We start from the raw sequence: 26,016 nt of genomic DNA, 5'->3' as shown, positions 1-26,016 counted from the left end.
GATAAACAAGAGCCATATAAATACCACAGCCCTCTTCCCCATGCTGTTTTCTTCTGCAGCGGAGTTAAGTAGAGCTGCCAAGGAGGGCGGGGAGTAAAGGGTAAGTCTGCTGGTTTTGCTATGAAAGAGCTTCGTAACTTAAGATCTGGCAGAGTGTCTGTTTCTTTGGCTGAAAAGCCTGTCTGTGGAAATTTCCGTTCGAAACCAACTACAAAGTTGAAATGTGAAGGGAAGTATAATTCAGAACATAGCTCTCATCTAGTTCACAGGGTGAGACAGCTGTTGCTGGGTGCTGTATGCCAGTGCTGCAGAAGGCTATAAAGGCACAGAAGGATCTCAAGATGTCGTAGGAGTTTCATGTGTTTATAATGAATATAAAGGTGGGCTGCTTTCCAGATGTGTGGAAGAAGTAAGAAACTGGCCGTGTTGATATCTATTGGAGCACAATTTAATCTTCAAAGTACTGTACCTGAAATGCTTTTGGTAGAACTGCAGGAAAGAAACTTCAGGGACAGATGGATTTCATAAATTATGTTGGCTTTGCAGTAGCTGGCTTTTGTTTTAAAAGATCAATTATTGAAGTGTTGGGGGTTTTTTTTTTAAAGAATATAATAAGATCTATGAAATTTGTGTTACTTATAAGAACTTGGTGTTTCCAAAACATTCTGTGTTTACTGTCACTTTGATGTGAGTGGTGAAATTACACAATTCCACAACGTGGGACATGTTGGGGACCAGTTTTATAATTTTATGTAGTTCTCAGTAATGAGTGTTTTCTGAACATACTAAGCCAAAATTATTATGTTAATGGAATAAGAGGAAAAGATAGTTACAGAATTTCTCACATGCTTTGATTTTTATAAACATTAAATGTACTGTGTGGGTAGAAGATTTTGTAAGATCTGAGGAATCCTGAAACTGTTTTCATTTCCTGTTTTTGCAAAATTTGTTCTAGTGCCTGTGTTCTTAAGAGATTTTTTTTCTCAATGGGATCCAAATACTACAGACCGACTTGTAAGAATCTTTAAGTTGTTTTTTTTTTTTTTTAATTTCTGCCAGGTTCTCTAATACTTGCAGTGTACCAAAATACACCGTTGCTGCAAGTACTTTTAAATCAGTGGAATTACTCTGGAATCTGGAGTGAACTGGTCTAGATTCTTACTGGTGTTAACTAGCTCAGCACAATTGATTTCAAAACACAAAAAATGAGGCCACTTTAAAATCACTGAAGTGTTAAAAGCAGTCAAGAAGAAATTACAAAGAGGAAGGAACAATGTAGACTGATCAGCAGCATTAAAAGAAAATCCAGTTATTCTGAACACTTTTTAGCTGTTTACATACAACAGAAAAAATACTGCCTGTTTATTATAGAACTCCACTTCCAAATGAAGGAAATATGATCAAGCAGTAAACAAAGTAGCTCAAATTTATTCTTACAGGGTTTTTAAAAACTGAATAGAGCCAATATTCTGCTGTGTTTTGTTATGGGATTTCAGAGTCTGAACTTTGTTTAGGCGTTGATCTCATTTTGTTTATTTTCTCTCATTTCAGAGAAAGCCCAGCCATGTGGGCAGGGCTGGGGCTAGTTCTGGCTCTCTGTCTCCTCCCAGGAGGAGGGACAGAGATCCAGAACTGCAGGGAGCCCCCAGAATGGCATATTGGGGAGGAGAACCCAATGCTGAACTCCAGGGGCTCAGTGACGGTGGTGGCTCTCCTCCAAGCTAGCTGATACTTGTGCCTGTTGCAGGCTTCCAGGTAAGCGCAAATCCCTTTCCCAGTTTTTGTTAAAACATGACTGGTCAATTTTTTAATGCCATCTAAGGATAATCCATGTGCCCAACTACAGATGCACTCAGTGAACTCTAGCTTCCTCAACTGCTGCCATCCCAGCTAGTGACCAGGTTAACTCTAGCAGGAGTGTTCTGTGCCAGTGTCGCGGATTTTTCCTTGCTTCAGTTAGCAACAGATGATTCATGTAGCAAAAATGCTGAAGCCAAGAAATAATCTGACCATAATCTGACATGGCTAGAACACCTGAAATGGACATTTGTAATCACTCATTTCTTACGTAAGATCTGTAGGGGAAAAGGCAGATCAAGACATGTGCTTTTAATATGCTTTCTCAAGCTCTGTTTAGAGGTCCTAGATATAAAAAAAAAAAAAAAAAAAAATCAGAAGATAAGGTAAAGACTGGTCTTTCAAAAAACAGATGAAGCATTCAAGGGAATGATCAGTGTTATATTTTCATACAAGACCTGGGATATTGATGCTTTGGTTACTAGAACCTACTTCTGTGCAAATAATTGGGTATCATGACAGTAACAGCAGCAAGAAAATAATTCTGAGCTGACCCAAAGAGGAGTTGCGTACAGCCCTTATCTTGGATTGATTTAGTGATTGTGAAATAATTTTGGTTTCAAAATTCATGGTACTGGTTTCAGAGCTTGATTTTAGTCACTCTAATAGCATCTTAGTTTCCCCCTCTAGGCTACATAGCTTCATATTATAATAGGCTTTGCAAATTTTTTAAGAACTAGACTTGAAAAAGTGGTGGTAAATCTCTGGCTCCATCAAAGTCAAAAGTGGGCTTTGTGGTTGACTTTCAAGGTAGTTGGGTTTAAGTCTGTATATTTTAGAAAGGTTTTAAAGAATCTTTCAAGTTCTAGACTATTTCCTGAAACTGAAAAAAAATAAAAAGTTTTCTATAGAAATTCAATAGGAAGGATACAAACAAAAAGAAAAGAAACCTGCATCGTACAGCAAGAAAGCAGCTTTTTGTACTATAGAGCAAAGAAGGACTTTTGTGATAGGGAAAGATGAATAACTGCCAGACAGCTTGTGCACACATTCTATGGCCATCCCTTTGACCCAGTTGCTGTAACATCCCTTTTCTGGTTGTCATAGAAAACAGCCGTGTCAAGATGAGTGGGAAAGCTACTGGCCTTTTACTGTGGGTTTGCTTTCTTGATTATTCATCTTCCTGCTGCATTTATAGTACGCATTCTTTAACCAACTATGTGACCAAAACCTCCGCCTTTAAATAAAGGCATCAGATAAACTAACTGTGTTGGACCACGAAGACTGTGAAAGAACTGAAATAAAAATAACACTGCATTCAGTCTGAAAACAGATGTCTGCTTAGTACTGCATTCTACTTACAAGGGCAGGACCCGTGGCACATTAGCTATTGTAGAGTCTGGTTTGGTGACAGTCTAGTTGATGGTCATGGCAAATGGCAAGGGTGTTTTAATAGTGTTAGACTGTGGCCATTAAAACTGGGAGAAAACAACATTCACTGTAATAAAAGCAAAAATGGAGCATACTAACTTTTGTTGAACGTGGCAAATCTTAGATTCTCTAATGACTTATGATTTGTCTTCTTTACATTCTCCACTAGATTGGAGGACCTGCGAGTAAAGTTAGAGAATGAAGGACTGGTCAACATCTCATATGTGATTGTCAACCATCAGGGAACTTATTCCCAGAGGAAATTTCACCTACTGAAAGAAAGTGTTTCAGACTCTATTACTGTCTACCAGCAAGATGAACAGCAAGCTGATGTCTGGACTACCTTAAATGGGAACAAAGATGACTTTCTCATCTATGACAGGTCTGTGTTTAGAGGGGAACACAGGAAAATATTTGTATGTATTTAGAGTAATGCTTTGTAAATATCTATATTATTTCATTGATTTGCAAATAACCTGGTTACCTCACAACAAAGACATAATCAACTTCTAATTTGCACTAAGTAAAGCACTTGCGTTTATGAGGAAAAGGAAACTACAAAAGAAGTCTGCTTTTGCTTAAGTTAGTTTGGGATAAATACATTTTTCTTTATAATTACTGTGGACCTAGATGAATATAACTGAGTGTAGAATTTGATAGCATGAGTCTGGTCTTGCACTGATTTTATTTTCAGACAACTTCATTACATCCATGTATGTGATAGTAGAAGCAAGTGAGAAAAGCTATCTGAGTTCTCATGAAAACATTTTGACTGAAGTTGTCGAAAATGTCATGTAGCCATACAGAAAAATTAGTCCTTAGGTGAAACTTATGACTTCGGAATAAAAGAGCTTTTTGATCATAGGATTCTGGGACATGTATTTTTTGGCAGAATCAGTAATAATGCTTTAGTTGAAATCCTGATTTTTCAGTTCTGATGGAAATTATTCTACAAGTCCTGCACTTCTAACATGTCCATCCTAATTACTATTGTATTACTGTAGTGAACATTCTCACTTTGCACTGAGGCATAATTAAGTTTAATAAAGAATTAGAAAGTTAATTAACTTTTTTTTGGTAATATGATGAAATTGAACGCATTAGCTAAATTAGGCTTGTGGGATGAAACTAGAACTGGAATGATCTTTAGAAAGTGATTGCATGTTACAGCAGCAAATACACCTAAGTATGGAAGGTTTCTGTCGTATGACAGACAAACAGAAGGCTGTATGTAGTCCATGGAGGGACCCCAGAGCTGACACCTGACCCACAGCACTTGAAAGGTTCAACAGTTTTGTGCTGTCAACACATAGGATACACTGTCACTACAAACTGGTTTGGCACTAGTCTGGCCATGATCCATTATGGTTCTAGGAATGTATGTCCTTATTGTGCGTTTATTGGCAATGATGTCTTTGCCTGTTGCTGGTCCTAGACGTGCACTGCGGAGTGGTAGGGAGGTAAGGATGGAGGACTGTGTGTTGACATTGCAGGTGGGGTACTTAACAAGGTGCCCTTGTGTACAAGTTCCGTATTTACTCCAGTTCCTTTGAACATACCAGTTGTGTAGTCAGGTGCATACCAGAACACTCAAGTACAGACGTGGTGCAAATAGGCACCATAAAAATCCCTTCATGCACTCTAAATCACTAATGCAGATGCATGGTGATGCACATTCCAATCAAAATACATGTTATGTTGCATGAAAACATTCTTTGCAATGATGCAACAACCATGTTTGCAAACAGCACTCCTCGTTTGCAAGAGAGGTCTGTAATGAGTGTACCTTTGCTAATCTGAATGCCAATAAACTAGAGGCTTGTGGCAGTATAGTTACTACGTCAGCCAGAAGTCACACTTCACGCTATTGATTGATGCAGTTGAGTGGCAGATACTGGTTTTACCTGTAAACTCCTTGGACAGAAACACTCTTCATGGGACTGTACAGTGTGGGTGGATTGATGTGAACACGATAAGGTATGATAAGAAGAGGTATTTAATTTTCGGTATATTTTTATGTATATGTAACCACAGAGTTCTTTCTCTCCTTAGATGTGGCCGTCTAGTGTATCATCTGGGTCTGCCCTATTCCTTCCTGTCTTTCCAATATGTAGAAGAATCTATTAAGATTGCCTACTGTGAAAACAAGTGTGGAAACTGCTCTTACACGGTATTTTCTTGTTTGATTCTGTATATACTAGGAAAGGAAACTGGATTTGACCGGTACTTAAAAAAAAACTTTCAGTATGATTAATGCAAAAAGACATGATTTAGAATGTACATGTTTAATGTGTATTGACAGAGAGCTTTTAAACATTTTTCAAAGTGAATTAATTATGATTTATAATAGACTGGTTATCTGAATTCCTGCCCTTGATAGAAATGCAAATAATTTTCAGAAATCTAAATGCAATCTGGGAAGCTAATTCTGTTTTTGGAGTTATGTACAACTAGTGACCAATTAGCTACTCTAGTTTTTTGGGGACAGGTAGGTACTTAAATAGTAATTTTTTTTAAAACCTGTGAATCAAATCTGAGCTGGTTTGAGTTACTATTCCTTTTAGTTTACATTTAAACATGGTATATAGTAGTTAATTTTAAAAAAGTCATAATACAAAGTGACAAATTATTGTTACTGTTATAAAAGAAGGGTAGCTTTGTTTTACATATAACTAAAGATAAGAACTACTTCAAGGACTTCAGGAAAAGTACATACATAGTCATAAAGGTTCAATGAGAATAATAATTTTTGATCCCATAATCCAGTTTTCTAGGTAAATGTAGGCCTCAGGCAGGTCAGATGTGGGATCCTAGAAAAATAATATTTTTATTAACAATTATTTGGATTGTAATTCCTAAAAATTTACATTAAGAGCCCTGTCCAGTTATCAGTGGTGTTGTAAAAGGAGGGTTTTTTTGATAACATTCATATCTTTCTTCAGCAAAGTAGCACAAATAATTTAAAATTGGGTTTCAGGTTCTGCAAAAATGTTAAGATCATTAATATTATACAGCTAGTTTAATTAAATATGTTTTGTATTTAATGCAAGCTTCTGTTTTGCAGAAACCCGATATTGATGGTACATGTGAAAACATCACTAAAAAAGCCGATGAAAAGCTATCAGAGATAGAACCCAAACCAACTGGTCAACATTCACATCACCACAACCTGCACAGACATAGACACAACCACCACCACCACCATCGTGAGGGCAGTCACCGTTCCAAAAACGAGAACCGACAGGCTCCTTCTGAAACGCAAAGACATCATCCTCACAGTGGTCGGCGTCATAGAGTTTTTGGCCATAACAGACATGATCAGACAGGTAGTCATGAACAGGTAGACCCTGTTCCTCCAGGAGAAAGTGTGGAAATAACACAAGATAAAAAGCTATGAAAAAAGGGGAAAACTGGCTGTAAAAACCAGTTAACTTGAAGTTGGCAGACAGCATCAGACTCAACTTCTAGTAGCTGATGCTGTCATTGTCGACACCTTCTGTTTGAAGAGCTAGGAAATTCTGTCACTTGACAGTGTCGTGGAGCACTTCCAAATTCTTGCAGGTGACATGGGCAGCTGTTAGCAGAGGACATCACTGAATCTTGACAGTGACGTCTGCTCGCTGCTGCCTGACAGTCACCAGCAGCAGGAGCAAGTGAAACTATTGACACCTGACAGTGACAGGAAAAGGCAAGAAACTGAGCCTGAAAAACAAACTAAGCACCTTAAAAATGCAAGGGAGTCCTACTATCTAAATTTGTGTCATTGCGAGAGTGGCAAAATTAACAGATACTTAATCTTCTTATTACCCCCAATTAAAAAACATACTAAGACAGGTGCGTAGAGTTAAAATACTGCAAAGAAGCAGACTTTTGAGCAGAGCTCTTAGAACTACACAAAACCTGTTAAATACCATCAGTGAAAAGCTTCATAATTTAAAGGAATTTAATTGACACGTAGTTTGTTTTTCAGTTGCACTGGGAAGGTGTCTGCATTCTTGATTACTTTGTCTTTCTTGTTTCTCTTCTAACATTCTGCTTGCATTTGTGAGGACAGGAGCATAAACTATGACCTAGGGGCTCTTGTCTGATGTTTTGCAATCAAGAATAGAAGATAACCAAAAGAGATATTTTAATCATTTTTTATTAAGAAGGTAGAACGTACTCAAAAGCTGTTTGGTTTTTTTCCTAACCTGGGGATACAAATTATGTACAAGAAAAGCTTATTTCTAAGCAATGTGCCAAAATAACTTTTTATCTCAAATGTAAGATAGAAGCAGTAATTGAATTATTTTAAAGTAACAGATTTATATGCTTAACTTTTGTGGCTTAGATATGGTATCAGGGTCCATTAATACATACTACTAGAGCTTGTAAAATCCCACTAAATCAGTAAGACTGTGCCTAAAGTGAGAAGCAATGTTAACAACTCTTCATGCAGAATCAGTATCAAAAAGAGGGAGGGTCAGAACAAATTTAATCTTGGTTTAATGTTTCTCTTTGTTTCTAACAGTGCTGAATTTGATAAGTCTGTATTGATTAGTAAGGCAATATATCTCTTACACTTGTATAACTTCTCCCTGTGTAGCTTAGCATTCCTAACCTTTGATTAACGGAGTTGAAGTAAAATTACAGTTGTTCGAAGGCTTCGTGGATGAAGAGAAGAATATTCAAGAAAGGAAAACTGCTTTGAAAGTGTACACCATAATTAATGATGGTTTAATAGGGAAATTATTACTCCTACGAAACCTGAATCTTTTTATGGTGAATACTGATTAGCAAGAAAGTAGCCCTGAATATACACAGAATGCATGCCTCTGAATATCTGACAAGAGCGTTTTCAATAAAAAATATTCTGTATTTCTTCATATCTTGTTTTTACTTTCAGGAGCACAGTTTAAAATAGACTGTTTCCATTTCTCATGTATGTAGTACTGAAATACATCATGTCATTTACTCAAAGGCGCCTCTGTTTCAAGTGCAGGTCTTGGGCTTTAATGAGACGTTGCTCTAAGTTTCTTATGGTGTCTCGAAGAATTTCAATTTCATTGTTTTTCTCCTCCTGGAGATGCTGCAGCTTCTGTAAAAATGCAAGCAAACGCTTCATTGTTAAACATCACATAGAATTATGTAACAATACAGTATGCTGTTACTAATAAGAAATATTCTAATAAGAATATTTTTCTCAGTATTTTGTATCACAAAATTACAAAGATAACTTCACCAGAATCATATTTTTGTGACATCCCAAAGTCTCAAGCCTACAAAAATGATAATGCACATATATAATTTCTGTCACAGTTATTTATGTCAGTTCTCTCTTAAGTTCCCAGGTCAACAATTCTGTACTAAAACCACTTTGCATGTGGTCTTTTGTTGTTGAACCCCAGCTATATCACTGTTGGTGCAGAGACATGAAATAAGTTGTCTAGAGGTGGGAGGGATGGGTGGAGGAGTGAGTAAGATGGACCCCTAAACATGAAGCTCCACTGCCCCATCCCCAAAGTTCTATTGCAGAACAGAGTAGAACCCCAGGGAACTGCTGTTTCAAACAGGCTGTAACAGTAGTGTCTGCAGGCTATTAAAATACATACCCTTCGATAGATACTTTGTGGAAAGACAGAAGCATCTGCAAATGATTTTGTTGTTTTATTCTGAACTCTTGCTAATTTAGCATTGAACTGAAATTGGGAAAAGACCAAACATTAAGAACCAACAGGAAAAAAATTATTTTAAATAATACAACTATAATTTTCGCTTTTTTTACATTAGATTTTGTACCTGAGAGTAGTCATTGCAAGCTTTTCTACTATTTCGGCCTAAGACAATGAAGCTACTTAAGTTTATTTTAAAAAGAATGCAATTACAAGCTACGTTTCTTTAAAAAATGCCTTAAAATACTGCAAAAAATAAATGGTACAAATATGATAAACCAAATAAATTTAGGCGAACAAGAGGACTACTAAAAAAAATTTTGAAGGCTCCAAAGCCACATGTCTGCAGGAAGAGAAAATGCAGAGGATGCTAAAAACCTCTGAAACCATCATCCTTCCCTCACATTCCAAGGATAACTCAGCCTGAACCCTTTCACACCTTATTTCTTTTTTGATATGTGAAAGGTTTGAAGTAGTTCCCTAATTGTTTCTGTAAAAAGAGTGGCTTAAAACCAGAGGCATGAAATACGTGTTGAAGTCTGTGACTGGAATCTCCACAGGATTAGACGTCTTCAAGCTCTTGGAAATTTGTAAAGAAATATATCTTCCCAGCATTCAGAAATTAAAAAGAATAAAAATAAGCAGAAACATTAAAAAAAAAAAATTATAGCAAAATTTTCAAAATAATTTAATTTAAAACAAGAACACAGCAAACTTCAGTCTCCCTATATGGTAGGCAGAACTTGATTCCTGAGCAGAAGCGATTCAGATACCATTATGGGAGGGAGCACATGCCACTGATATTTGTAAAGACAATAGTTTTTAAAGTTTCCTAGATTCTACCACACTACTTTGTTAAGTACTAATTAACGTTTTTCACTACACAGTCTCTTCTAAGTTTACCCAATTGATCTTTAACTTGGCTTTGTAATGCATACCTCTATTTGCAGTTTAATTATTTCATTCTGCTTCTCTTCATTTTGAATTTTCAGCTGCCTAGTTAACTCTAATATTTCCAGTTCTCTTTTCTCTCTCTGTTCTCTATACTCCACTTCTTTTACTTCAACTAGTAACACAGAAATACCAAATATGATGATTATAGAAGATGTTTAGATGGAAAAATAACATTATTTCCCAAATATTAAAACTTTCTTGAACAGCAGGTCAGGAAAACAATTTCATTCAAGCAAAAAACATACTTTATATGAAAACCACCCTGTCCCAACCCAGTAAGACAGAGTCTCTTTAAAGAAGCATCATATTTTACAAAGAGTTTGGCTTTTTTCAGCTACATGAATGACCAAAAAATCAAGGATATGCCAGTAATGGAAAAAATTAGAATTGAAATCAGGTTTTTTTCATTGCAGTATTATTTATTTGTGAAAAAAAGTCTTATTCTCCTGAGCATAGCTGGAACACTTTAACAGCAGTCTATACTTCAAAGCCACTTTCCAGTCAACACTTAACCCAAAATTTTGTTCTTTCAGATTTTTAGGTCCAAGTTCTCAGCGTCTGTTCTACCTCTCTGGGAATTTCTGCTCATCTTGTGTTGCTGTATTATTGTCTAATTGCCACTGTCTATTCTCTTGAGCAAAGATAATACTCAGTTAAAGACTGTCCAATTCTGGCTTTCATATGTTTCCACTAAGAAGTAGAACTTGTCCTAGATGAAGTATAGCTCCTACAGGTTACAGCATGCTTTACCCAATGCTATAGCATTCAGTATTCAGAGAACTTACATTTTTTTCTTATATCACAGTTCAGCTGTGTTATTTCTGACTTGTGGTCTTCCTCTTTGTTTTTAATTTCTATCATAAGTTTCTCAATCTGATCTTTATATTCCTGCAAATGTAAAAAGCTTCATAAAAATCTCAGGGTTTCTGTGCTCTTAGTCTTCTGCAAAGCATAACAATAATGTAAAAATGTACAGTACTCTCTAATTCAGTACTTGTTTTATCCTTGATCTAATAAATACAAAATGCCCAATTACTTCTTACACAATCTGGCTGAAGTCCACAGATGAAAAATGTGACAGATTTCATTGTATTATAGCTATCAGTTAATATAAAATTAGAAATGGTACTTATTAGGAGAACAGGCAAAGGTACAGGTAACACCCCCTTTCCCCAATCTAGGATCTGATACAATGCTGCAGTTAGATTAAGTGACTAGTTTTATGTATTTTTGACTGTAAGATTGTACAACATCATATTTGAGATATGAATTTTGTTAATATTGCTTATACCAAGGATTCCACGACTTCATACAGTAGAAACGTCAGTGTATCAGCAGTAGTGATGCTGGTGGCACTGATACTCAAGTTTGAGTTTGAGCACACCTATTGTAAGTTTGGTTCAATACCTACGCCAGAATTACCAAGGAACTGGCTGTAGCTGCCAATGCAGAGGTTCTTCCTCCAAAGCTCTTGTCAGAGCCACCTTGGTAGGTGGCCACTCACCAGAGTAATGCTCGGAGGCACTCACAAAGGCGCTTACTGATTGGTGGTAATAGTAGATAGTCAAGTAAGTGTCTTCAGAACAACACTAGGATGTTCCACCATGCCCACACATGTGTGTAATGTATAGAATCATAGTTTTCTCATGTCTTGAAGAAGGCATTACTTATTGTCAAACTGTCAAGATAACAGCTCTATTGGTATAAAAATTTAATTTTAACTCGTAGTACAAACACAGGCAAAGAAAATCAGCAGTGAGATTCCTGATCCTATCCAGGTAACAAACAGATCAGCAATCTTAGCACAGAGAACTAACACGACTTGTGACTAGCCCTTCTGGTGTTACCTCCTTTCCCAAAATGAGTGGCATAGATAAAAAGTAGAGAGATGGTAAATGGAATTTATTATGAGACACAGATAAAAAGTAGAGACCTATTATCTTCGTAGCATTTACTCCCAGAGAAACTATAGACAAAATTCAGACAGTTCTTGATTCTCTGGCAGTACAGCAGGCTTCATGAATATCAAAACCTTATTTCCACACAAAAATATATTTTAATGCAAAGGATTAGATTTTAGAATGCAACATTGAATTTAAAGCTAAATACAGCTAAAAAAAAAAGAACTGCATCTTAGATTGAGGTAGAGTTCTCAGCACTTAGTTTTCACCTCTCAGACTCTCTGAGACATTCTCATATTGATACTGTCATGAGAACAACACTGGTCTTTTTCCACATGACAAACGTTAGGAAAAGTACAACAATAACAGTATCGGTAGCAGACCCAAGAATATGAAGATATATGAACTGCTACAATAGAGATAAAATATTATTCCTCTACCTAAAGAATGATCATTTGTGATGTACCTGTTCACGAGTCTTTAATTTCTCTTCCAAGATGTGAATGGTATCCTTCAGTCTATCATTTTCATCTACATAAATAAAAAAACTATATGATACACTAAAAAGTACATTTTGACAGTATTATTAAGGAAATTACTTTCATTTTTTGACTTGTCTGAACTTTAGGAAACTTTTTTGTAGACGTGATAATCATAATTAACAGAGCTATATAATCTCAGTCTCCATTTTTTTAACAAGAAAATTCACAGTTTAATCATAATATTTGTCTGATATTACTACTTTGAACTGTCTTTAGCCTTCTGATAACTGAAGCATTCAAGAAAATCAGGATGCGAAGTTCTCTGGCTCAGAAAATAAAAGATTATTATAATGGCTACAACAGCTTCAAATTGGAAGATGCAACTTTTTAAGTACTTGTTTCCCAAAAGCTGGAAAGTAGTATCTCAAAAACAGAATTTAGAAAAAGCTGATAATGCTTCTTTTTATTATTAGAAGTCACTTTGAGTTTTAAAAGCAGCCCTATACTTCCCATTTTTTAGAAGTTTATTAATGTTTATGCATATACACCTTAAACACACAATGGGTAGAAAATTAACTACATGATGTACAGCTATACTGTGGTATAAATATATAGCAAATATTTACATATTTTAAAATACCAGTGAGTAATTGTCAAGTATTTATGGATAACAGCTACATTTTAATAGCATTACACTGAGGATTAAGACTCTTTAGTTTAACAAAGTGATAAAAAATATGCATAAACACTTTAATAGACTACAGTTCAACACCTGAATGACACTTTCTCAATTTTTGTAAAATTGTCTGTGCTATGTTGAAATAAATTTAAAGCCGAGCTATTGATTAAAAAACCTCACTGAGACAGGACTTCTTTTACATGTGGATTCCAAGTAGGATAATAGGAATAGGCATTCATTAAGCATATAGAGCACCAAAATCTGCACAAGATTGATTTTAAATATTTTTTTTATGTTTTGCTGCCAGTGAGTTTCTCTCTCTGAAAAAAACAGTAAATATAAACAAAAAAATTAAATGCCTGCTCATTCTAAATTACAGTACAATATACAAGAACATTTTTGCTTTTACCTTTCACATTACAGTGGTTTTCAATGGTTTGTGTTAGGCCCTTTATCACATTCTGTAGAGTAGTACATTCTAAAAGAAATGAAAAACCCAGTATTTTTTAATAATTTCTTCACAATTTTAATGTTTTATGAACTTTTCTCAAATATTTTATAAGAATATTGATTAAATATTAATCTAAGTATTTTTATTGACTATAGAAATAAATTATTATTGCATGATTACTGATTAATTTTAGCTTTTAGTTTGACAATATATTAAAACGAATTTTATCAAGCAATACAAAGAATTTCATAAAACTATTACATTCTTGTTTCTAGCCAGAAAACAAGGATGTTATTTTTTTCTGGGCAATAATAGACATTTCCCATATCAGCATTCGAGCAATTTGGTGTAATTAATGAAACTCAGGCTTACTTTCCTGACAGCATTTTTGACAAGATTCTTTTTAACAAGACCAACACTATTCCTCATTGCAGTTTCTCACGCCATTTTAAGTGCATATTAACATTCATCTTGTGGCTCAACATAAACTTGGAGACATTCAGAATATGCTACTATATCCCCATTACCTCATTTTAAACAAAATAATAATGTGTGTGTATGTATATACATGCAACTTGTGATTTATCAGTTTACATATTTGTATTTCATAATTTTATTCTTAATATTTGAACACCATATAGACTGCCTGTAATATAACATTAGTTTTTCATTAAAACTATTACCCTTATGCTCCTTGTAACCTTAACAGTAAAGTTACAAAACATCCAACGACTGGGAAGACTTGGGGACACTAAAACTGAGGTTGCTTACTCTTAAAGCCTTTCTTTCTGTTTCCAGAGTACCACTGCATTTCTTAAGTGGCTTTTAATTTCCAGTTACTCATCTCGTAAGACCAAAGCTCTGTTGAAAATTGTAGATTGTATAATTAGAGACTACATTACAAGTAATGGAGTCAGGAAGATGAATTAAGATCCCAGCTCAGAGATTCCGTTTTCCATTCAATCTTTTTGATCTGTAGTCTGTTCCTCCATCAAGTCCACTTTCCATGCAGCCGAGTAGGTTAGCCAGCTGTATTCCCCCATTCCATGCTTCCAAAAGAACAGCAGAGGGTGCACGAACAGCACAGAAGCATTGCCTGCCCTCAGTTCCTGTCTGGATCAAAAGCATTTGTCGAAAAATCCTATTCAAAGTCGGAAGCACTAGGTTAGCATGCCCATTTGTACCAACTAGTTCTACTACAAATTTTCTCCCATTTGAAAATGTATGGAAACAAACCCAAATGCTTGTAATTCATGCACAAATTTGAAAGGCATCTATGCACCTCAGTAAACAATAGGACAGCAGTTAAGTCTTGCAATGAATCACAGTTATTTGGGTGCAAGCCACTCTTTTGTCCAGTCCCAAGAATATCTGCTTATCTTTCTTATCTTTCAAGGATGTATGTTGGCAAATCCCTTATGTAATTACAGTTGTGACTGGAAAAAAGTTACTGGGAACCCACAAGCTTTGCTTGCCTACATTAAGGAAGAAAAAGCAAAATTTTGCTAAATGGTTGCAGCTTTGTGGATCACTGGCATAGCATCTGCTATGGATCCTGTGTGGTTCCTTCCCTGTAAAGAATGCTGCCTACATGCAGAAAGACTGAACAGCCTAAGCGCTCTTTTTCTGTGTTTAGTATCCATAATTTCATGCAGTTTTTTCCATCTGCATTTATAATTGAGGCTATTGGCTTTTTTAATAGGGCAATTACATCAACCGCTTTTTCCTTTATTACCTTTGAAACACTAAGTCAACAAACACGCAATCCAGAAGATGCTAAATAGAGCCACCTTAAGTGTTCCATATACAATAATGTGATTGCTTTCTTTTTAAAAACTACAGTAGATTTTAGTTCAGAATTCTAGCCTGCACCACAAGAGTCCATCTAGTAACCATAGAAAAGGTTTAGGAGCAGAAAACAAGAATGACAGACTTGCATCTGTCTTAAGTGGATCTGCAATGATTTACACTAAACATAAACTGTGGTCCTGAATCTCACCTTTGTTTGGCAAAAAACTTATCAAAACAAAACAGTTAATTTATGATCTTTCAGCACATGTATATACTTGCTCAGTTGCTCATCTTTTCGCATCTTATCTTTGGTTCAAGTGTTTCACTCTCCTCTCTCCCTTGAGTTTTAGACGTTTTCTTTCTTCCTTTGCATTTCCTTCAGAATTGCCAGCCTTCTTTTACCTTAAACAGTTCTACAGAGAGAATTCTTGCAATAAAGGATATCAAGGAGTCCTCAGGTTCTCACTTGTTGGATTTCTTGGAGTGCAAAATGCTATTCCTATTTCTATTTTTCATACTAACAAAGAGTTTTTCAGCCAGGATAAAAGTCCATTTCCTCCAACCCACCACAACTAGTAGCCACAAATCCTTCAGTATAGGTGGAACAACAGCTTTTCCTTCCATAGTGCTCTTTCTCTCTGCTCCTCTGCTGTAAGCAGCATGTTTATTTGGAATCATATGTGAACCATTCACCAGGATGTGGTCATTTTCCTTGGCTGTTCTGTGGATTGTTTTGTGGTCTACTGATAAGCCTTACATTCTAAATCCGAGTTGTTTACCTATCCTGTAAACTCATTTGCTTTGTGTTAAATTTTGAGAACGCTGTTCAACTTGAGAATGTATGTACATTAGGACTGCGTGTTGACACTGTTCATCAAGAAATCGATGCACTGTCCAAATCCAGAAATTTCGGTTGCCTTTGGACCAACTCCTCAAATGAGACTTTCAGGAAATGTGGCTGAGCTGGGTTCTGGGAAACATCTTGTCTCCAAAACGGGATAAAGGAAACTATCAACACAATTGTGATGTAGATAAGCAGACACCCCTTTATTAACCGCTGGGTGCTAGGGGAGTCATCTCACCAACAACGCACACCTAACTCGTGTAGCATGCTGATTATATAGGATACAGTAATACATATTAATCAAGTTCTCATACATAAACATGCTAATTCCCGTAACTCATTTTCTTATTCCCATCTCCTTCCGGTCATGCACACTTGAGTCCTGAAATGAGTGCTTTTGCGACCACCACGGACTACTGACTCAAAAGAAAGACCCCCCAATGTCCTTGACTCAAGGACTTTGGCTCTCATTGCAATTTTAACTCGCTTCGAGGCCCTTTCACAATACAACTTTTAAAACACCTGGTCTACAGGGCAATAAATCATCCTTACCGAACAGTCTAACAATGGTACCTCGTCCAGCAGCGTAACTGGTTGTGTGGTTACTTTAAACTAAATATAACATCTCTATGACTACTTAAAACATTACGCCACTATCTTTTATAAAAAATGATATTTCTGTGAGATTCCACTTAATTGATTAGTCCTAATCATTCCTTATCAAAATCACCAAAAATCATCACTCAAATTAATAACAAATCAGTAACAATCAGTAACAATCTTGGGACATAAGGCTAGGAGAAATCTTTTTTTCCAAGTCCCAGTTGGCAATATCAGCATATAAAAGCCATTCGCACAACTAGAGTCTGTTAGGATAACTTGCCAGAGTAAGAATGGACATATGAATGATACATTTGGTCCCTTGCATCTTCTCCAGTTCTGCACAGGATCCCTCTATAATCTCGTCAATAACAAAGAGTGTTTTTTAACAGTTCTTTGGCTTTCAAAAGGGTTTACAAAGAATTAAAGTACTAGACACCACACTTTTAGTGCTCTGATTCTGAATACACAGTATGATATTACCCCTTCTGAAGGGTGAATGTGATAAAGATGCAAAGACCATTTCTATCCATTTCAAAAAGAAAAAGCAAAATGCTTTAGAAACATTATATACTTACTATAATTTATAATCACCACGCCAACCATAATGTCCTTTTGAATACTTTTAATGTTACAGTCAGTGCTGATCTCTAGTAACCTGGTAACTGTTTACCTGAAGGTTCCTCTGACAGCATTTGCTGCAGATTATGGCAATCTGCTGCCCAAAATGTTTGTGAAACTCGGTTTTCTGACCACCATTAATGAATACAGTTCAAAAATATAAACTTAGAAGCACTTCATGCCATGATACTTGGAAGTGTTTACCTTATTGGCAAGCACATTAACCTAACAGAACATCCATGATAACTGCCTTAGTCTCTAAATACATTCTATCCCTTTGGCATCTCTTTTACTTCCTCATCAAGTAGCTTTCAGAACCACCCCGTGGAAGTCCCACATTGTTCCAAGTTTCTGCTTTTCACTTTTTTTTGTTATTGCTACTAACAGTCTGCAATCTCTCTTACTGACCAGAATCCCTGTCTTCAAAAATTCTGCCTCCTATCTATATCCATACTGATTTGTACAACTACTAGAAGTTCAATATTATTATTTGTTTTCTCCTGACTGTCTCTGCTGCTAAAACTTTAGTTCGTATTTCATGCTGATTGCTCTGGTATTTTTACATGGATTTCTGCCATTTACATTTTTTTCCCATCATGTGTTTCAAAACAGCTCCAGAGGTCCTTCTCCTCAGTTATATCAGCATAACTATCTCCTCAAATCATTTCACTCTTATCTCATCGAAGTGAGGCAGTACTATTTACAAAACTCAAATCTCTCTTCTGACTTTCATCTGTTTTCAGTCCATTCTACTTCCACAGTCCTTGTTGCAGTCATCCCAGCTGCTCTGATTCTCTGAGCTGTCTCTTCCACTTTCTCTGCTATATTTTATCCCTTCGGTTTTATGGTAAGAATAATTTCTTCTTTTTGTCCACCTTTCCCCTTTTCAAATCTATTTTGTATAAACCCCCTCCACTCTGTTTTTGTCAATAATGAGGCCTCTTGATCTGTTTCTGAATGACTGTCCTGCATTGTCTTTTGGGCTTATTAGAGAAACAAATGTCTCTGAAGTTCTATCCAGTTCACTATCCCACTTCACAGCACCCAGTAGAATATGCTTCAGGAAAGAGGAAGAAAAACTGGATAAACACTATCCTTCATATATCCTCTCAGCTTCCAAAACACAAAAATAAAGGAGACCTGAGTGACAGGTACTGTCTTTTGTGTTTAACAAATTTGTTAAGTTTTGTTACATCAATTTTTCTAACCTTTTTGGACTAATCTATAATTCTGTTATCCGCAAGCTTCTGTGGAATTGATTTAACAACTTTACTTTGTAATGTATGGAAAAGTTCCTCCTCTTGTTTGTTTTAAATCAGTCAACAAGTTTGATTTCCATCTAGTTCTCTTACAACATTAAACAGTAAATATTAATTCCCTAGTCACTTTCTCTATGCCATTCATAATTTTACAGCTGTGAGTCATGTCAGCTCTATTCTTTCTCTTCAGGCTGAAAAGTTTCCAGCCAACTTAAGTCTTTCTTCAGATGTTCCAAAATTGTGACAAAACCTGTGAGGGCCCCAAGGGCATTCTCCCCCACCCACCTCCTGAGTGTTTGGCTGAGCTCAAGGCCAACTTATTGTACAGCTGGTGACCTTGAAAAAAGCTGTTTGAAGAAATGGCTCCCTCTCCTTTCCTTGGGAGGTTCTTTTAAGCTCAGGCTTTTGCCTTTGGCCTACCTTGAGCTACGCTGCAGCTGTGTTGCAGCCACATATCATGTAGATCTAGACCCTGGTCATGACCTTAGGGAGTGACTTCCTGGCTTGATTTCAGACCTGCCTCATCACTAGGGACCTGCTAGTGATCACTAGACTATGTCTGGCCCTTGTTACCATTTCTGAACCTGATCCTGACTCAGCCTCCTGTCTTGACCTTGGATGTGTTCCATCACTACATACTTGTTTGGTAATCTGGACTTTTGGCTGACCCTGGCAGCCCTCACTGGGACAGCCCTCTATGAGTACGGTGGGAGTGAGTCTCGGCTGGTGGAGCCCCTACCTCTGTGGGCCTTGTTACATGATTGGTTCCTGATTCCCTGTCCCTTGCTCCTCCCTAACAATACCAGACCTTGCCACCTTCTCTGTTATCTTTTCTAGCTCTGGACTGTCCATTTTGAAATGTGGGGACCATAACATTACATGAAAATCACAGACTTTACAGGGACATGATGTTTGTTTCTCTATTTCTTCCATAATCATGCCTATCACTGTGTTTGCTTCTTTGACCACTGATATTTTCAGAGAACTGTCCAGATGGACACCAAGATCTCTTTCCTGAGAAGTAGCCTACTAGGGCCAACCACTGTTTATATATAAAACGCACTGCTACTGGTTTTCATCTCCCCTTTTTATCACTTGTCATCCTGTATCATGAGATTCTTGGTATAACTGAATAGATTAGCATCATTAGCAAACTTCACTCACTCAATAGCTTTTCCAATTCTTTTCTAATTATACTAAATTATTTAAGTCCCAGTGAAGACCTAAGAGAAAGCAAGTGGCAATCTCACTCCAGCATGAGTTTATTCCTACTCTGTTTCTTAACTTTTAGCAAGTTGGCTTGTCAGAGACTAAAGTTCTACAGAAAGATGCACCCTTCAGCAACTCTACAAACTACAGAATAAGCAACCACAAATCTATGCTAAGTTCAAGATATTATTTCTCTTTTCAAATATGCATCTGAAAAGATATACTTCTAGAATAAAAAAAATATTAATTTAATAGTTTTCTCTTTAATTCCTCCTCTATTTGGCAAACATTTTATTATGATGTAGAGGCTTATAATTCCCACCTATAAAATAGTAAATGCCATTTCATTGGTTATCTTCCATTGAACAGTTAGAATCCTCTTAACTATTATTACCATTCATAACTATTTAGCACCATAATGACATCTGCTATACAAAGTAAAAGAAATATGACCAAAAGTGATCACATTAAAGCTGTCAGTAACACAAGTACAGCTTATGGAATAAACTTACAACAGTGATATCAGCTTAACTGAACTCAACCTTGAAGGATTATATGCCATTCCTTACACTTTATGACCAAATTGGATATGTCACTGAGATAAAATCTTGACTGTGACGTTATAAACACAAAATGGGCTATCATATTATTTAATCTGACCTCTTTAGAGATTAAATCTCTCACAGATAAAAAGAATAATTACTTTGGACCGCTTTTCAGTCTTCTAGAAATTAAACAAATGCCTAGGCAGAACAAGACACAGATTCCAGCAATACCCAAGGTCCTTACAGAATTAATTTAAGTGAGCAAAATTCAAAAAGGAACACTAAAACTTCAACATACGAGACAGCATGTTACAGGGAAAAGATATTCCAACCCTCAAACAGTGCTATCAGGTTGTCCCTAAACAAACCAAATCACACAAGCAGCTAAGAAATATAATTCTTTATGCTATCTTGGAGCACCAGCCCACCGGTCTGACATGCCATCTCCAATTACAGGCAAGCTTTGACATTTCAGGAGGCAGCAAAATACGCATTCAAGAATGCATGTGGCTCATTTTTCATTGGACAAAATGTTTCTGGTGACCAGGTGAAACATAACATTTGTCACACTGATACCAGTGGAACAGCTCCGCTGGAGGCATGATAGTGTCAGTGCTGACCTTACTTTTCCCAAATGTTCACCCTGTTGTTCTACACAGGCATCTGAGCTCCTTATAGATTAACATAAGTCACAGGCTAGCACTTCAAGTAAAACTACTAATGTTAGTTTGCCTAAAAAGGCTGGCTTTGTAAACTGTGGCAGTTCACTAGAAGCTCAAGAGGCCTGTATGGATGGGAAAGGTAAACGTTTGGGCACAATAACATCATCAGGTGTACCAAGCTCATCTGATCCTCTCCCTCTTTCCCTGTCAACACATTGTTTCCCTGGGGAAATGAGATAACACAATCAAAAGAAAAAAGATGAAGAGGAAAAAGTGAAAGAAAATACAAAAGGAAGGTTTTTATTTCATAGATACTACATGCACTCAAAAATCTCTTAAAATGGATGGATATTAACATCAACTGGAAAATAGTTATTTTAACCCAGCTCTGAAGATATGTTTGTGGATTAAAGTTATCTGGTTTATGCAAATGAGATGGATTCCATTACATGACCCCAGATTAAGCATTACTGCTTTTCACACAGTATCTTAGATCCTTGCTATTTTATTTTTGTATTTTATATGACTGAAAATAATGGAAGTATTTCTCAGAATTTCCTGAATATATGCACAAACCATATCGCTTTTAAAAAATAACTTACCTTCTTTTACTGATTCTTCCTTTGATTGGCTTAATGTTAACAACCTGTTACATTTTTCCAGTCGAAGAACCAGCAGGTTATTTATTTCATTAATTTCTGATATTTTCTAGAAAATTGGAAAAAGACTAAAGTTATATTAATACCTTTTGATTTAAGTTTTCAATCTTGAGTTTTAAATTAGTACAAAATTTTAAAATTTCACAACACTGCAAACCTGTATTATTTGCCATTCTGGAAATCCTGTTACAGAGAAGAATGATGCTAGACTTGAGAGTCTGTGCTATGGCTAGTTTACCCTGCAGAACTAAGAATGCTGACTTACATCACTAGTTATAAACTGGTTTCTTCTCAATTCTGTAGTCCTCACTCTGGATTGATCCTCAGCAAGGTTCTTCCTACTGCTTTGCATATGAGGCTGTCAATGCCTTTGCTAAGCACCAACATGAGTAATGGGTGTGAATAGGTGTCATGGACTGGAAGCCCAGACAGTTGCAATGGTTCTGTGATCCCCTTGGGTGAAACGACACCGAATGATCTGCTAAAATGTGTCACTTGAGGTAGAGAACAATTTAAACTTGGAAAAGGTTAATAAGCAATGTGGTCTCTTATAAATCTAATAAGGGAAGGGAAGGAAAGGGAAAGGGGAAAGGGGAAAGGGGAAAGGGGAAAGGGGAGAGGGGAAAGGGGAGAGGGGAAAGGGGAGAGGGGAGAGGGGAGAGGGGAGAGGGGAGAGGGGAGAGGGGAAAGGGGAAAGGGGAGAGGGGAGAGGGGAAAGGGGAGAGGGGAAAGGGGAGAGGGGAAAGGGGAAGAGGAAGGGGAAGGGAAAAAGGAAAAGGAAAAGGAGATAAAGAGTCAACAAAATCTGGATCACCACCCCTGGATCCAGCATTGTCTCAGGTCCGGTAATCTTGGGTGGTGGGTGCACACACAGCAAAGTTTCTGTCCCCTTTTGAGTTCATCTTATCAGTTGATTAGCATACTAGACGAGGAGGGGCAGGTATTGCACAAACTCATTTCCATGAGAGATGAGGGAAAAGGTGGAGCATGGGTTCTGATTGAGTTGGTGGTCGTATTCGCCCTGCCCAGCTTTGGTTTTTCCTCTGTTCCCAGAGATTTTTGCTGACTTCCTGCTTCTTATTGGTCATCCCAGAGGTGATCACCTCTTATCAGTTCTTGTTACCACTTCTTGTTACATGGTGAAGGTGTGAAATCATTAGCAAGGCAAGCATGGTGTCTGGCTTGTACAGTAGAGCCACAAAGTATCCAGTTTAGGGGTACTTGTGCTTGAGGGGAAACACCTGATTTTATTCAGCCCAATTTCTCCCTTTGAGGCTTATCCAAGGAGTTTGTCAATGCAACTGCAAGGCAGTGGGGGGTGCATCCTTCGATACACTCCCGCTTCCTTGGGTGACATTCCTTAGACTAATCCAAAGGCCACAGCTTGTCCTTGAGGTTTACTGTGTTGAATGTTTGAGGAATTTCTTCTTTCAGTTCCTTACAATAGGAATTGGTATAATATGTTTTTTCCATGAGAAATGCTAAATTTATTTAAGAAGCCCCTTTTATATTATGTCTAGTATGGATTTACTGATCAGGAAATCACCAGAGAGCTGGCCAACGTGGGTCTGACAAGAAATACAGTACTCATTTTCCTCAGTGGATCAATCTCTTAAGAACTGGCATATCCATAAAATAAAGAGAGCTCAATGCATATGGAATATGAGAACAGATGCTCCTGCTATGGCAATGACATTTTTCTAGAACAAGGAACAATTTCTGAATGGCTAGTCCAGCAAAACTGTGTAATACTGTTATCACCAATAGCAGCTTCTGATACAAACAGACACTCCCACATTTTTCCTGAGAAGCCAGAATTGGCCTCTGCACCATTAAAATTCTAGCACTGAAACAAAGGCTTCTCAGACTCCACAAAAGTTACTCATATTAGTCTGAGATACAGTCAATACAAACACTTTCCAAAGTTGGTATTATAAGGCATATTAATAAGCTTAAAAAGCTTATTAAAATGTCACAAAATATTTATAGATAGTAGTCTCAACATTATTTACCTTCTTCACTTACCTTTTCTATCTCTGAGAAGTTATCTAAAAGTTTATCGAGGTTCACCACACTGATTTTCTTCATAGTTTCTTCATGGCTGTGATTCATTTATTTCTGGACCATATAATCAGGCGATCACTGTATATATAAAAAATAGGTCTATGAATTCATATATTTCTCATTCATACTATGTCAAAAGATTTCATATGCACAAATGTAAGCAGAACAAAGAATACTTTTTTTAAAATTAAAACTATTTTTGTACGTGAAACTAAACTTCAACCAACCTAACATCTTGCATTTCTAGGAAACACAATGAGTGTCAGAGAGCCCAAGGAAAATGTATCAAACTGTTAGATAATATGGTTGAATTTGGAAATTTTTGTTGCAATTAAGTAAACCTGAATCCACTTTCATAGACACAATGATGCAATTTTATCTAAATACACTAGCAGTCTGCATACAGGATGTTTTTGAAAGATATGACCAATTTGTCTTTAGATATGCTGCTAAAACAGATTGGTCATCCTGTCCTCATTTTAAAGAGTAGGAAACTCAATCAATTGAAATTATTACTTATTCTCTGCTGTGCGTGTGTGTATTTTAGAGGCAACAGATGAAATTTTGTTGTTTAACTTAAAAAGTGTTACTTAAGTAAATGTGATTTTAGCAGGCATACGTTAATGCAGGATCTACACCTTTTACCTGTGTAGATGCTCTAATACTTATCTACTCAGGCTTCAAGTTACTTACACATTTTCTTATAAAAAAATTGCCTTAACATTAGTGATGAGACACTGCAGCACTTAAACCATATGAGCAAAAAGACAGTATTTGGAAAAGCCCCCATATAATTCCAGATTATTAACACAATTCCTAATTTTTAGGAGAAACTCTACCTAGAGAATCTTCAACATACATTTGCAAGATGGAACTGAAAGACACTATGAATGTTTCTAAAAATACTGAAACTATCTCTGAACATCAGGCTCCATGGAACAAAAATTCCAATACCGGATAAACCATGTATTCCAGACAAAAGCATAATTTCTATGTGGTAATGTATGAACTGTCTTTTCACAAATAACAAAAAATTACAATGAGAGAGATGAACCAGAAGTTAGAATGTGTGCACTACCCAGAAACTGAATGGGCTTGCAGACAGAAACAGTAAAGTTAGGTGGAAATACGTATGTAAATGAACAACTACTAAGCTGGAACCAAAATGACATAACTGAATTATTTTCTCAGTCATTCAATATTTACAAGTCTTTATGTGCATGTAACTTCTTACCAAAGCAGTAAGATAAAGATATTAGTTCTCTGTGTTTAATACTAATTTTTCTCTTGTATCCACTGTTTCCTCAGAGGGAGTAAAATTCATTCATTAGCTAAGTCTAATTAACTTTTTTTTAATCAACAGTTTTTAAGTATATATGTAACATTAAAGAACTGATGCTTCTAAGTTAGTGATTTTTTACTAATTTAGCAATCTTAATGACCTCTGTTGTTACAATGCAATTATTTGTTATAATTGAGTTTAAAATACTTAATACATTCAATTTTGTATAACAACTACATATATTAATATTCTATTAGTTGGTAATCGAAACACACATTGTGAATGCCAAGCCCTGATCTTTCCAGTCCTTAAGATGGGCAGCATCCTATCTGTTTGTCAATCACCGTTTCTTTTCATCCTACTTTTAAAACTGTGTTTTACCCTCTAAATTTTGACTAAGGATGGGAGTTTGGGGAGCTGCCGTGTTGTGTGCTGTTGTTTGTTTCCTTATTCCATGGCATCACTTGTTTTCTCAGAAGGCCGGATGTGCTCAGCACTTGGCAGCATTAGGCAACAGTGCCACTGGGAATAAAACTCCTGCTGAACTGCAACAGTAAATTGAGAATAGTATGTTGTATTATTAATGTTGGATTTTTCCAGCAGGAAAACTCATCAGTTTTATTTTTGTGTATATCATTATATGTGTTATGTCTTCCAAAGGCTTTTTTGTTAAGCCTCCCACCTATTTTGAACTATATTTATTTCACTAGGGGGAAAATTAAAGATTTAAAATGTATTTTTGACTGTCATAAAACTGACCCCTTCATTTAATCTCTTTTTAACACCTTACCATTCATGTGCTCTCAGTATCCTTTTTAAAGTATTGTAGCTGATGATCTGATTTTGGAATTTAAGGTTTTATTTTTGGTTCATGTAATAGTGAAACCTGTATTTATAACCAAAATGAGTAGATATTAATTTTTAACTACATATCTCAATTGAATATAATAATTATTCAATAATAGGCATTTCAAATAGTCATCATTATTCTGAATGCCACTCTTAAGATAGGGACCTGACATTTGCACTGACTATAACCTTGCTTTAACCACTCACTCTTTGAAGACCCTGAGCACATTTAAAACATGATTTGCAGACCAAATTTACCACCACCCAAGTGGCACCCACAAGAGG

At 36.4% G+C, this 26,016-nt stretch overlaps 2 protein-coding genes across 2 annotated transcripts; one reads left to right on the top strand and one right to left on the bottom strand.

The window, feature by feature from the left end:
* On the top strand, positions 1-8,093 carry SELENOP (selenoprotein P). The gene is made up of 5 exons (XM_074812099.1): positions 1-100; positions 1,552-1,755; positions 3,398-3,610; positions 5,281-5,398; positions 6,293-8,093. Exons 2-5 carry the CDS (start codon positions 1,565-1,567, stop codon positions 6,944-6,946), a joined length of 1,176 nt encoding a protein of 391 aa, XP_074668200.1. The 5' UTR covers positions 1-100; positions 1,552-1,564; the 3' UTR covers positions 6,947-8,093.
* On the bottom strand, positions 8,017-26,016 carry CCDC152 (coiled-coil domain containing 152). The gene is made up of 9 exons (XM_074812100.1): positions 25,990-26,016; positions 23,562-23,678; positions 21,480-21,585; positions 13,305-13,373; positions 12,201-12,265; positions 10,619-10,721; positions 9,818-9,945; positions 8,820-8,906; positions 8,017-8,305 (listed from the first exon to the last, which is right to left on the bottom strand). The coding sequence occupies exons 2-9, from the start codon at positions 23,646-23,648 to the stop codon at positions 8,183-8,185; spliced, it is 768 nt and encodes a 255-aa protein (XP_074668201.1). The 5' UTR covers positions 23,649-23,678; positions 25,990-26,016; the 3' UTR covers positions 8,017-8,182.

The sequence above is a fragment of the Strix aluco genome, chromosome Z (assembly GCF_031877795.1).
Source record: "Strix aluco isolate bStrAlu1 chromosome Z, bStrAlu1.hap1, whole genome shotgun sequence".
NCBI lineage: Eukaryota > Metazoa > Chordata > Aves > Strigiformes > Strigidae > Strix > Strix aluco.
This window is presented reverse-complemented; position numbering and strand designations above follow the sequence as displayed.

Coding starts and splice junctions, on each gene's coding strand:
- CCDC152 (XM_074812100.1), bottom strand. CDS start 23,648: ATGAATCACAGCCATGAAGAAACTATGAAGAAAATCAGTGTGGTGAAC. Junction 12,266..13,304: donor AAACCACTGTAATGTGAAAG/GTAAAAGCAAAA, acceptor TTATTTATGTAG/ATGAAAATGATAGACTGAAG. Junction 8,306..8,819: donor CACAAAGTATCTATCGAAGG/GTATGTATTTTA, acceptor GCATTTTTACAG/AAGCTGCAGCATCTCCAGGA.